This window comes from Ochotona curzoniae, unplaced genomic scaffold (genome assembly GCF_017591425.1).
Source record: "Ochotona curzoniae isolate NIBS_2020 unplaced genomic scaffold, NIBS_Ocur_1.0 scaffold_1037, whole genome shotgun sequence".
Classification (NCBI taxonomy): Eukaryota; Metazoa; Chordata; class Mammalia; order Lagomorpha; family Ochotonidae; genus Ochotona; species Ochotona curzoniae.
In genome coordinates this window covers 18836615-18850565 of record NW_024467083.1, presented here as the reverse complement: position 1 = coordinate 18850565, position 13951 = coordinate 18836615, and the positions used below count along the sequence as shown (strand labels likewise).

Genomic DNA, 13951 nt, shown 5'->3' with positions numbered 1-13951 from the left:
GGACAGCGCTGTGACAAAGTGGTTAAGGCTGCTACCTGCAATGGCTACATCCCATTTGGGCAGTGGTTTGTGTCCTGGCTGCTCATCTTCCAGTCAAGTTCCCTGCTGATGCTCCTGCTGCCAGGTGGAAGACTTGGAAGAAGCTGACTGCTGGCTTCCGTTTGACCCAGCCCCTGCCATTGTGGCCATTTGGACAGTGAACCAGTGGGTGGATGACTCTCTCTCTCTCTCTCTCTCTCTCCCTTATCAAAGCAAAACACACAAAAAGCCAGTGTTTCCATCTACCTACTGGTAAACTCTCTTCATTAAGGGATGATGAACTTTCTCTTCCTGGGCCATCCTATTACATGGCATGGCTACATCCAAACTTCTACCCAAGGTCACCTTCCCCCAGGGGCTGCCCTTGGCACATCCTCTGAGGATTAGTTTCCCCAACCCCACTCCCATAGCCTCATTTTCCCATGAGGTATATCCTACATGCCACACACTTGGCCACACTACTCCTGCATGTCCGTGTCCCTGGAGGGCCATGGGATGGGATGTGTGCTCACCAGTGGCCATTGGGCCTAGCACCAGCTTCACACCCCTTGTGAGGCCTTAGATCCTCTCACAAAGAAGGCAGGTGACAGTAATCATTGGCCCCAAGGGATCTGAAGGTGCAGCCACAAAGCCTTTGTGTTATTTTGGGGGTTACACTTAGGTGTGGGAGGGGTTTCCTGGGTGGAGACAGAAAAGGGGCACAACAGGCAAAGGGAACAGGCCAGAGGCCAGGCCTGCAGGCTGGTAGGAGAGACCTGGGAGCTCTCACCTCCTCCACGCAGCTGTGCCCACTGTAGCCATGACCAGGGCTTCTGGACAGCAGCCAGGCTCTCGCCTTCTGCTTAGCCTGGGCTCGCCCCTCTCTCCAGGCACCAGTTGCCTGCTTGCTACTCTTAGGGTGGGTTCGTTCACCTTTCCTACCATCTGGGGCTTGCCGACGGGGGCAGCCTCTGCCACCCCGTCTCGTTTTCATTCTTCCTTCTGCCGTGAGGAAGAAACAAGCAGCACAACCCAGGGAAAACAATCCATCATTTTGTCATAACATTTCCATTTCAAAGACTTCCTCCCCAAGCATCTCCCCGGCCCAGCTTCCTCTCATTAGCATGAGAACTGGCAGGGACTTGAGTGACAGGGAAGGAAAAGAGTTGGAAATTGGGCCCTGGGCCTGAAGTCTTTGCCTGAGTCTACCTCTGGGCAGGAGCAGGATGTAAGAAAGTGTGTGTGAGTGTGTGTGTGTGTACGCGCGCGCGTGTGTGCACACACACATGTGTGATGTCAATGCTTGCAGCTCATGGGCTCATGACTCTCAGCCATCACGGACATGCCCACCCCTGTCAGTAAACAGAAACCACCCTTGGGGTGGAGGTGGGGAGCTCTGGTAGAGCCTGCACAGTGGGTGTACGCTGTCTGCTGAGGAGGGAGAGGAAAGAGGCAGGTGCCAATGGCAGATGTGGAAATGAGTAACTATTGCTGCTGTGCAAAATGCTCATTGCAATGAGGAGGGTGAGAGAGCAGAAGGGGTGTCCCCTCACTGGAAGGAGGCGCGTGGGTGGATCTGAAGGACACAAAGAACAGGTCAGAGAATGCCAGAAAGAGGCTACAGTCCATCTGCTTGGCATAGGGTGTGGCCCTAGCAGAGAGAAAAAGACCAGCAGAGGGTGCTCCCTCTGCCTTGGCGGTAACACAGCCAGGCCTGCAGAGCCCCTGCAGCCTCCCAGCTCCGCTCTGGCCTCCACCGGTAAACCACAGGTATGCAACCAGCCCTTCCCAAGGCCTCTGCATCCTGCACCTGGCCGACCCACTCCCTTCCCTCCCATCTCAAGCTGGGCCTCTCTTTGTAGAAACCCAAAGACTCTCCAGGCAGCCTGGGTGCTGTCTCTCCCTCCAGGGACTTCCCATCCACCAGGCAGCAAAGGAGCAGCCTTTTCTGGCTAGAGATGTGTACAGAGAAGACACAGTGAGTCAGAGTGTGGGGCATAAAGATTCCAGGAGAAAACGAGATTTAAACACACACACACACACAAACAGCGTGCCTCCCTGGGACCTCCCTGACCTGAACCGCTTATCCATCCATTTATTCATTCATTTACTTGTTCAGTAATACTTGCTGAGATATTCCATGAATCCAAAATGAGAGATTGCACACAGTGACAGTGCCCACAAGGACAATGGGGACATGTGTATCACAGTAATAAGTGCCCAGCCTGGTCAGAGCTGGTGGGTGAGTTGTAGACAGAATCAAGGTTTGCAGGGCAGGGAATGTGGAGAACGTTCCTGGCACAGAACAGTCTGCAGGCATGATGGCCCTGGGCTGCCCACGGCCACACAGACCAACAGCACTGTCCCCTCACAATACAGAAGGCCACCAGGGCCAGGTGGGCAGGGACACCAGTGAATAGAGGTGAGGGTCATTTGATTCCAGCCTCACCTGTGTAAAAGTCATCACCTTTAGATCTTACACACTCTCTCCCATTGAGGTTTGGATATTTAAAATGCAATTGTTCAATATAAAACATACAAATATTAACATGTCTTTGTAAGCCCATTTGTCATTTTCTTCCTATTTTTAATCTACAAGAAGACTAAAAATAATGATAGTGGCCCAGTTCTGTCTCATTCTTTGCAAACAGGCAGTATCGGTCCTTAGTAAGTAAAGTGCCACAACCAGAACTTTCACCTGGGCACCTCTGCCAGTCTGACCCAGGAAGATTCAATCATCAAGGCCCATCTTCCATTGGCACTGCCTTCTATCCTTGAAGACCTGGATGTCAGATGTCTTCCTATGGCCCCTGCCCCAAGCCCTGCCAAACTCCTTAGCTTACCTCGGGAACCGCAGACTGAGCCCTTGTTCCTCTTCCTCCTCCACTCTATCCCACCCCACCAGACTCTGACCCTTAAGAAGCCTGGGTGGATTCTATAGCCTGGACCCTCAGCTTGTCAGACTTTAGGTACAGCTGAGCCACCAGGACATGTTCCCCACCTTCAGCAGAGAAGAGAGTCAACACTGCCCTACTTCCCCTCTTCTCCACAATGTCTCCTATGTGGATTGTCACCCCAGACCTGCTCCTTCAGGCTCCCAAAGACACTGAACAGCCTGAGGACAACAAAAAGCTATGGACAGCAACAGCGAGGACAGCAAGGACCAGGTGGGGAGACAACCTGCCCCTTCTAGGAAGGTGTGCCCGGATATCCAGCCACTCTGCTGCAGGCAGTGAAGTCCAGAGGGGCAAGGAGCATCTGCTCACATGGCCACCATAGCCCTCACTGGCATCTGAATGCTGGGGTGTGGCCTTGACCGCCAGCCCCTGAAGCCCAGTGGACACAAACAAACCTGTTCTCAGGAACACAACTTCCCTCCAAGTCTCTGATTCTGAGCACATCAGACTAAAGTTCTTTCTCTCTCTTTTTTAAAGATTTATTTGTTTTTATTAGAAAGGCTGATTTTCAGAGAGAAGGAGATATAAAGATCTTCCATCCACTGGTTCATTCTTTAAGTGGCCAAAACAGCCAGAGCTAGACTGGTCTGAAGCCAGGAACCAGGAGCTGCTTCTGGGTCTCCCACATGGGTGCAGGAACCCAAGCACTGGAGCCATATCTGCTGCTTTTCTGGGCACATTAGCAGGAAGCTGAATGGGAAGGGGAGCAGCCAGGGCTTGACCCAGTGCTCATAGGGATGCTAGTGCTGTAGGAAGAGGATTGACTTGGTATGTGACAGCATCAGCTGCTGGATTGTGGTTCCTGCTCAGGGTGCATGGCCGGCATAGCCTGGGGTGCTCCAGGAGCCTTGGAGTTCTCCCTGCTCTCCTTGCCTGGAAGGAGCAAAGAGAATGTCCCTTCCAACACCAGTGAGGTAAGTTGGATGACTTTCTCTCCACAGACCAGCCTTCTCCATGCAGCCCCACAGCACCAAGGCCTGGTGTCTCAGACCCAGGTACAAGTAAGCTTTGTCCTGCAAAGGGCTCCCTTTCTAACCTTTTGCCAGAAAGACCTAGAATATTCTAGAACTCCAATGAGGCATTCTCTATCTTCCACTGTGAGAATCCCAGTCAACAATTTTGTCACTCTCCTCCCCACTGCCCACAGCCTTACCCAAGAATCATAGGGCTTCAACAGCCCCAAGGAGCACAAGAGCAGGTTGGCCTTGCAGGACTGTATTTATTAAGGCCACCCGCCCCTGCCCGTGTGCATGTGTCTGGGAACAGCATGGTTCACAGTCAGCAGCACCATCAGACAGCCTTGGCCAGACCCAGGCGGTTGTTGGCCCTGTCGAAGACACTGTAGTACTCCCGGATGAAGACATCTCCCAGGATCCACAGCTGGGAACCAAGCTCACCCTCGAAGCCACTGGAGCAGACATCATCGTCCTGGGAAAGACGAAGAAGCTAGGTCAAGGTCCTCCTGCCAAGGGGAACCTTCCCACCTCATCCCACAGGCAGATCTCCCTTGTGATTTCCTCTTGTCCTTGAAATATCCTTGGTGAGCCAACAAGTATTATATTGACCTCATTCAATACAGCAAATCACAGAGGATCAAAACATACAGGGACTTTCTCCCAGATGACCTGGCAGAGTTGTGCAGATTTGAGTCCCAGTCGCTGCACTAGGCTTCACTGCTTCTCCTTGTCCTGCCCATTCCTCCGTCCTCCTGTCCAGGGCAGGCTGCCTGCCTGTCTCACCATCTGGGGTGCTGAGGACCCAAGCCAGCTAAGAAAGCCCTAGACAGGGTTCTGGTCCCAGGGCCGGGGTACTTGTGCAGCAGTGTCACTTCTTATCTCCAACCTAACTGACTTGCCATGTGGGAGGTAGGGGACAGAGCCCAGGGCCTCCTCCCCAGATTCTCCCAACCCCATACCTTGGTGGTGTAGGCAGAGGGTGGCAGCGGAAACTTTTTGCCATTGAGCTCAAAGACCACTGTGGGCTTGCTGCTCAAGTTCTTGCAGTTGAGGACATACTAAAAAAAGCAAGCAAGAAGGGAGAGGGTTGAGGGCCTCAGAGGTCACAGAGTGCTGCACTATTGGAGAAGAGGAAAGTTCAGCCAAGGTCATAGGGACAGAGAAGGGGCAGCCCTCCCAGTGGATGACAAGGTTGGCTGGGCAGCAGCAGCCCCTGTACAAATTGTGGAAACAACAAGGCCCAGGGATCATTGGGAAAGTCCCTCACAATGTCCCCTTTCCATATCTTCCCAGTGAAAAGGCACCCCCACTTCTAGGGGGGTCTTGATAAGTGTGGCTGAGGGCCCTGGCAGTACCTCGCCATCTCCTTCATCAGTGGCCCCAATAGCTCGCTGGATATGTCGGATGTCACTGTCAGGCCCGACCAGTAAGGAAGTGCCAGTGTCCAGGATGGCCTGGCAGCCATCTTTGCAGGCCACCACCTTGCCGTCCACGGTGACTCTGCAAAGGGCCAACAGCAGGGCCTTGAGGCACATCCAACACGCTGTGCTCCATCCCCAGCTCTTCTTCCACCCACCTCTGCCAGCATCATCGAGGACATCCACCTCCATGGGACAGAAATATCAATAAGACATCAAACACATGTGCGTTCAAGTTGCCTAAGTGCTGAATATCAGGTTTTCTTACTGCCGTCTACTTGGTACATGTCCCAAGCAAGTTAGTCCTTGGTGTCCTCAGCCTTCCTTCTACAAAATGGGTATGCAAGCAGCTCACTTCTCAGTTTCCTCAAAGGATGCTCTTGAATGTTCCATTCAATGTCAGTAAATTAGAAAAATGGGGCTAACAATAGCACCTGTGTCATAGGGCATGAGTAGCAATGGGACTGTCAAATTATCGCTTCACACTGTGCACCACCAAGTGGAGCTGATCTGACAAAAGCCACCTACTTCTGATACATGGTCTCAGACCCCATGTCCCCACCCCTGAAGTTGGCCTCTGGTCAGGGGGTCCTCACAGGACACCTCTCACTCACCTGTCCAGGGTGAATTGCCAGTATCCCTCTTGGGTCACAGGCACCCAGTGCAGATCATCTTTGTAATACTTGGAATCGATGCCACCCAGCGTGAGCATGCTACCCTTTTCAGTCCTGAAAACAAGGCACAGTGACACACAATGACTTGCAGCTCAGGGGACAAACTCCAGCCCCACCCCATGGCCTGCCTTCTACCACCATGGTCCCAGGCAGCACCTGGACCCCAGCACCCAAGCCAAGGGGAGCTCACAGAGCTGCCAGGCTCTGCTCAGTCACCTTTGGGTATCGTTACCTGTATCCCCATGCCTAACTGCTCACCCATCCACTTTGGAAGAGGGTGTCTTCAACAAGGTCCCACACTTTACATCAAAACTGCACCCTCAACACCACTGCCACTTGAGCCCCACCCTTTCTGTTCCTCCTGGGCTATGCCTCAGGATTGGCCAGGAGACTGCCCCTGGTCTCTATCCACACAGCTGCTCTCAGCTCCTAGAACCCACCATGCCTTTCCCACCTGCGGGCCCTGGCACATGTGATCCTTGCAGTCCCTCTGTCCTGCACCAGGATACTTCCCAGTTTTCCCCTAGGGAAGCCTGATATGCGCCTCTCCCCTACCATAGTATGTGGTGCCTGCTGCAGTCAGAAGGGGCTTCCCAGTCCTTTGGCCTCTGACACACCCCAGTCCCCCTGCTGCACCCCTCCCTATAGCTGTTGGATTAGAGTTGCAGGTGCACTTGGGTCTATTTCCCTACTGAAATGTCCACCCCCTTTTCACACGACTGCTTGCAGATACAGCCCCATCTCTGGGCCGGCCCCTGCACCTGGGACCAGGTATTATCTACTGAATGAAGGAATGGACAGATAGATGGATGAGTGCAATGCACCAACATACCTCTTGGCTGGGGCACCCTGGCTTCAGCCTGTAGGAGGTGGTCCCCTTCTCCCCATCTTGCTACCTGCTTCTCTGTCCAAGGTGACTCGCATAATTGCAGGAAGCAGGTTGGAGTATAGGGAACTCTGAACTGAGAACAGGAGCCCTGGGCCCCAGGCCTGGCTCAGTCACCAGTTCCCTAGAGATCTCACTTTGCTCCCTGTCTGGAGAATATTTGACTCCTTTGGCATCATCTCTAAGAGTCTGTGCCCCTCACCACCACAGCCCCCTGAGGTGGCCACTGTCACTGTCATTTGCTGGATCAGAATATGACATTTGCCCACAGTCAAAGAACATCAATAGGTGGTTGCCGAGGTCTTGCACAAGGGGGAAAGGAAGACAAATATCCCTCACCCCAGTCATGCCAAGACAGAGAAGACCACATGAGAGTCAAATACTGGCCCAGGGAGTTATTGTTGCATCCATGGCCAGATCCAGGCCCTTGGACAAGGGACTGGATGTACCTTGCAACACAGCAGAGATTTGCTTGGATGCTAGGGGCAGCCCTGAGTTGTGTGTCCTCAAGCAGGGTCACTCCTCGGCTGGCAATTGTCACAGTCCAGCTCTGGGTGCGCTCGGTTCTTACCTGCTCAGATAAACTGAAAACAGGTCCTGGGCCACCAGGTGCTTGTTCATCAGGTTGTCAAACACAGGCACCGAGTAAGGGGAAGCGGTGAGGCTAGGATAGCCCATGCCCATGATCCCATCGAACTCTGAGTAGGTGAAGGCGTCGCCAGGCTCCTTGGTGCTCAGACCCACAGTCTGGTGGGTGTCCACGATGCCAGAGACCTGAAAGAGTCCCATTGGCATCCACAGGGGGAACCATGGGCAGCCCAGGGGCAGGGGCAGCTGGGTCCTGGTTGGGAGTTGGCATCAGAGTTTTGACCTCACTGGCTTTCCCTGACTCGCTGGCTCATACACTTGTACAGACAACACAGGTGTTTGAGCTAAAGAGTAAAACTCCTCCTGACCCAGGACCCTATGCTGTTGGTGGAAGGAGCAGATTGGATGTGGCAGGGGAAGAAGAGAAGAAAGACGCAGTGTTGGCTGCAAAAGCTGAGGATGAGCCCAGAAAAAGGTTAAATGAGAGATGCCTTGCACATCAGCTACAGTGTCTGGGTGTGTCTTGGGAGGAGCCATGGAGGCAGTAACAGGTGCAGGAAAGCAATGTTCACATAAGGCACCTGCAAGACAAAGGGCAGGGACAAGTTCCCCTCCAAGTTACACAGCATGAAGCATGATTGCACTGCTGGAAATTTGGGCTGGGTGGGAGACAAGGGCTGGAAATGGTCCCCCATATCTGTCTGCCACCCTACGTCTAGCTGCACCAGGCTTCCTGCTCCCAGTCTGCCCCCCCCCCAGTAACATCCTCCACATGCAGCCACCAAAGAGGTTTTTAAGTGGATCCCCAAGTTATGCCATCATCATAGCCCCCATAACACCCCTTCCCCACTTGCAGGGGAGCTCAGAATGCAACCCTTGTCCCAGAGTCCCTAGCAGTCTGGTCCTACTTACACATCTTGCCCCACTCTTCTTGCCCCTTCGCTCACACTTCTGGCCCTCGCTAGTCATTCTCTTCCTCACAGGCCTCACCGGCCCTGGCTCGTCATTTTCTCTGCCCCTGCCCTATGCTCTCTGTTCTTGCTCTACCATCTGCCTGCTCACCCCTCTGCTTCCCACACTTGGCTCCTGGAACCACCTCATTCAGGTAGGCCCCAGCCTGTGGCAGGCCACCGTATCCCCTGTCCTTCAGAACCCTCTGTCACACTCTCTTGCTGTGTCCTCTGTGGGCCACAGACATCTGCCTGATACTTTTTGCGCCCCACTGGACTGTCAGCTCCAGGATGGGGCAGGTCCTTGGTTCTTCTTGTCCTTTACTGTACCCTCAGTTCCTGTGGTGAAGCTTCTGGATTGAATGGATGAATGATGGCTGACCATTCAGGAATAAATGGCTTCATTCTTTCTTGTAGCTGTGGGCCTCAAGGATGTGGTAAATGGACACTGGAGAGGGAAACATTCATTCCCATGCAGGAGGTGACAACACACTCTGCTCAGTTTGTAGACAGCCCTCTGAGGACAGCATGGCTGTGGGCAGTGGGCTGTTTTGCATAGAGCTGAGCAAAGACCACAGTAATAGTCATGGGGACCCCAACAGCAGCAAAGGAAGAAGGGGCTGCTGGAGACTAGGGTTGGTGTGGGGGCGAGTGCTACAAGTGGTCCTGTGGTCACAGGGTTGGCAGGCAGGCAGAGTGAATATCAAGCAAGGCAAAGAGTCAGGAATTGAGGAGGTCAGGGGGCAGTGGGGACACAGCCATGGTGAGGACTCCTCATTTGTGCCCACACGAGGAGGACAAGACTCTGAACAAATGCAAGGGATGACACAAGACAGATTTAAAGCAGATCCGCACTGGCCATTTAACTGGGCCATGGAAGGGCAGGGGAGAGAGGAAGGGGCATAGGCATAATGGAAGTAGCCCCAGGAGTATGGCCGGGCCGCAGGAAGTGCGAAGGCAGATGAGTCCTTAGTGGTTAGTGCCCTCCACCCTCACTACCACAGCCCCCTGAGGTGGCCACTGTCTGTCATTTGCTGGATCAAGATACGACATTTGCCCACAGCCACATGGCTCTATCAAAAGAAGCCAGCTTCCTCAGCCCTAGAAGCAAGTTGATGACTATGGGATCTGGCAGGGGCAATTTCCCACGCTGGGCACAACTGGGTGGGTGGTTGGGAGACACAAGTGGAGGAGACTTCAGCTGCAGCCCCTTGCCCACCTGTAGTGAGAGCCCCTCGTGCCCGCAGCTACTGCTCCCAATCCTGACTCCCCTACCCTCACTTGAGTTGGGTTGTAGGCTAAGCTTCCTGGACTTCCTCATCCTCCCTTTGATCCCAAGACCTTCCTACTACAGCCAAGTAGCTGGGGAATCACCCCTGATTATGTGTCTGCTGTGGTCCCAGCCAACACTGGCCCAGACAGAGCCTGAACCAGGCCAGGGCCTTCTCCTCATGTCCTCTCTATACCTCTCTGCCTGCCCTGCTTGAAGGGCAGACAGGGTGTAAGCCAAGGGACCAGAGTAGATGCCTCTGGGCTCACCATGGCAGAGGCTGACAGACACATGGCCAGCTCTCCACTGAGGCAGCAGGCTTGTCCCCTGCACCTGATATAATGGAGAAGGTAAAAGGCTGTGGATGGTGTAGGGAAAGGAGACTGTCTGGGCAGGGAATGAGCCTGCTAGGAGAAAGCACAAAGCAAAAAGGACTCCAGCCAGATGCAAGATAGATCCCAAGGTATGTGTGGCATTACAACATAGCTGGTGAAGCCATCACCTATGACACAGGCATCACATATGGGTGTCAGTTTCAGCCCCAGCTGCTCCACTTTCAATTCAGCTCCCTGTTAATGATCTGGGAAAGCAACAGAGGATAACCCAAGGGCTTGGAGGCCTGGCACCCATGTGGCAGACCCAGATGAATCTGTTGGCTCCATTACTGCCTGATCCAGCTCAGGACCTGGCAGTTGCAGCCATTTCTAGAGGGACCCAACAGATGGAATGGAAGATCTTTCTCTGTCTCTAACTCTACCTTTCAAATAAATTTTTTTAAAATCTATTTTTAAATTAAAGATGATTACCTAAGACACTAAAGTGCTCAGAGCTGGCCCAAGTTCAGTATCCTGAAAGGACAGTGGCAAAGGACACACACAGGATGGGGGCAATGAAAAGCAGGACCTCTGGAGGCTTGGGGGACTCAGGGCAAGGAGAGGAGGGGCACAGTTGGCTGCTCTGCGCTGGTCACTGGTAGGGAAGGAAGGTGTCCCCTGACCAGCTGGTAGCTCCACTTACAATGACAGTGTCGTAGCCCAGGAAACCTTCCATGCTGCCCGTGCCATACTGGATGGACAGGTGCTTGTCCATGTCCTTGAAGGTGGAAGACTTGGCTGGGTCAAACCGTTTGTGGGTTTCTGAAACACAGGCCCAGGGTTCATGAGGCACTGCCATCACCTCTGGTCACCCAGTGGTGGCAGTAGCAGAAACAGAACTTGTCCCAAGGCCTACAGAGTGCTTGATCCAAACTCATCTGGCAGCTATCCTGAGCACTACAGGGTAGAGTACCAAGGTGGAGGAGGGGCTGGGGCACGGCTGGAGCACTTACTGCAGGCTTCACTCTTGCAGTAGATGGAGGGCACCCAGAGGTCCGAGGAGCCCGTATCGAACAGCACAGTGAACTCCTGGGGTGGGGTCCCGATCTGGATTTTCCCAAAGTACTGAAGCTAAAGACAGACAGCTCAGGGTCAGGGCAATGGCCAGCAAGAGAGAGAGATGGTATCAGGAACGTTGGTGCTAGGCATGGAGTGAACACAGGTCCAACAGGTCCTGGGCTTCCTGTGCAGACATCAGGGAAGACACCTGACAGGGTCCGTCACCCTGGGGCCTTCTCTTGGCCTCCTCTGCCTGGAGCAGCAGGAAGATGGACATGTCAGCAGGGGGCAGCAGGGATGTGGGAGGGGCGTCTCTGAAACTATTGCTGTCCTCACCTTTTCCCTGTCTACTCCCCCATCCCTGTGTCAGAGCCATGACCTCGATAAGGAAATGCAAGCAGGAAATGGGGAGAGGTTGTTGGCTTCCTGCCACAAGGGACAGTTGAGGGCCAGAGGAGCCCCAGAAAGGAGGAGGGTACAAGGGGCCTTCCTGTCTGGGACCTGGTGGCAAGGCACGAAGAGGGAGGTGGCAGCAGCATCCTGGGCAGCTGTAGCACGGGCACCAGCTGACCCCAGCCTGGGTGGGCCTGGCAGTGGGAACCTTGGAGGTAGTTGGCATGGCCTTTTCAGGGTCAGCTGGCTGTCAGCGGTGCTTGCTGAGGACAGGAAAGGGGGAAAGCCTGGGCTCAGGAGCCCAGAGCACCACTCACATCCAGGTAGTTGGTCATGGCCTCGTTAGCCACCTTGCCGGCATCAAAGCGATTCTTGCTCAGCGCATCATGGTGCTTCTTCAGGAAGTCATCCAGAAGGCCACGTTCCTTCAGGGCCTTCCTCAGAGACTTCCCCTTGTGCAGGGGGATCCTGCAGAGATGGGAAGGAAGTTAGCATGAGTATCTGTGTTGAGGTCACTCCCCAGCGCTGCTGCCACTGCCACTTCGCTCAGTACCGCCTTCTGGCGGTAATTGATGGTGCTCTAGGCCAATAGCACTCAAGCTGTCTTCTGTCAATCACCCAAAGTGAGAAACGTATCTCCCACCTGTCCACAGATAGACACCTGTACTTACTTCACTCAGCATCCTCCTATACTGGCCGTTGCAGCTGATGAGTTTTAAGGCTCACAGCTGGAAAGATGCTACACACCTGTCACTTAATCAAATGTTTGCTGTGTCCCATACTACATGGGCACACACGAGTGCAGAGGTTGGATTACCCCCATCTTGGGACCACATGGCCTAAAGAGGACCCAGTACATACTATGCCAAGCCTCCTGCCCTGGAAAGACCCATTCTCCCCATTCTTCAAGCAGCTTTTGCCCTGCGGTAGTTGGAAGTTCTTCAAAGTATTTCTAGCTCATCTGGCTCCCTAGGGACTGCCTGGTGGTGCTGGGGTTTTGGATAGAGGTGGTGAGTCACGGGAGGAGACAGAGAAGGAACCGAGTAGTCCTTTACAGGGGCAGCAAACACCATGGAGTTCTCAATCCTAGGTCTGTCCCCTAGGGTCACTGGAATGCCTAGTACCCACTGGAACTCATTTTTAGGATCATCATGAAGAGCACTAACTGGGTGAGGTCATTCAGACCCCCTTAGGGATCCAGCCTCCATGACAGGCTTCCCTGCACTGGACATATAAACAGACTTAGAGATGAACACTGGAGGTAGTATGAAGTCATTCTAAGACTATGAGCCCATGGGCCAACTCCCAGCTCCTTCATTCCAGCCATGTTGCTCTGGGCAGTAAAGAGATACCACTACCACTCCCACCAACAGCAGCAATTTCTTCATTTGTGAAATACAATTACTGGCTCCCTAACACCTGAGATTAGTGACAGCTTAGGTACAGATCCAGCTAATTGCCTGGCACCTTGGAGCAAGCAGCTTGACAAATATCAGCTATTATTTTTAGAGACACAAAGACCAACACAGAACTTTATTCTCACAGATGCTAATGTGGTTCCAGGGTGCCAGGCACTGTCTCGAGCAGGTTTGCAAATACAAACTGTCACATGCACCTCTTAACATCTCCATGAGGTGGACAATGACTATTATCCTAATTTTACAACAGATGAAGAAAGTGACATTAGTGAAGGAGCCAAGTGAGGATCAGAACCAGGCAACCCTAGCATGCCTGCCCTACTCTCCCCCAGGGCTGCCCATCTACTCTGTCTCACCACGGCATGCACAGACAGAGGTGCCCACATGCCAAGGTAAGAGTGACAAGAGAGGATTAGCCCAGGAAGCGGCAGCCATTCTTCCCCACAACTCCCCAGGGGCCCGATGGCAGGAACCCCAGGGATGGGCTCTCCACTGGACTTAGACACTCACCTGGTGATCTCATCACCCTGGGAGAGAGCGAGGACTGCAAGGAGCACCACGAGGCACCTCATCCTGGATCACGGGCTGGCCACTGCTGTCCCTGGCATCCATCCCTGCAGCCTTTATTGAATGTGCAGAGGCCCTCTGGCCAGAAGCCCTGACTCCAGGCCACTGGACAAACACGGCGAGACAGCACCCAATCAGAGACTCACACTGATAAGGGCTGAAAATTCCACCACGCTGGGGACTTCAAAGTCACAGGGTATACATGCCTGATCTTCAGGCTGGGACTTGTCAACATTGGCCTCTTTGATCTGATTTTCTGTTCCAAACAGGATTTCATGAACCAAGTGGGACTGCTACCAGGAGCCCGTCCCAGATTCTACCTGTTGCCCTGGGGCTGGGTGGGGAGTGGGGGATTGCAGAACTGCTTCCAACAGGCCTTGTCTGACCTCATCCCTAGGCCTGACCTCCCTGCCCTGTCCAAGAATCTCCCAGTTCAGGCCTTCCAGCCTCATTTTCTGGGAGACTTGGATTCCTCCCATAGTG

At 53.6% G+C, this 13951-nt stretch overlaps 1 protein-coding gene across 1 annotated transcript; it reads right to left on the bottom strand.

Moving 5' to 3' along the window:
* Positions 1-4239: 4239 nt before the first annotated feature.
* Positions 4240-13542, bottom strand: LOC121168570 (chymosin-like). The gene is made up of 9 exons (XM_040998824.1): positions 13412-13542; positions 11801-11951; positions 11045-11162; positions 10735-10853; positions 7481-7683; positions 5964-6077; positions 5287-5431; positions 4891-4989; positions 4240-4403 (listed from the first exon to the last, which is right to left on the bottom strand). Exons 1-9 carry the CDS (start codon positions 13471-13473, stop codon positions 4266-4268), a joined length of 1149 nt encoding a protein of 382 aa, XP_040854758.1. The 5' UTR covers positions 13474-13542; the 3' UTR covers positions 4240-4265.
* Positions 13543-13951: the final 409 nt, after the last annotated feature.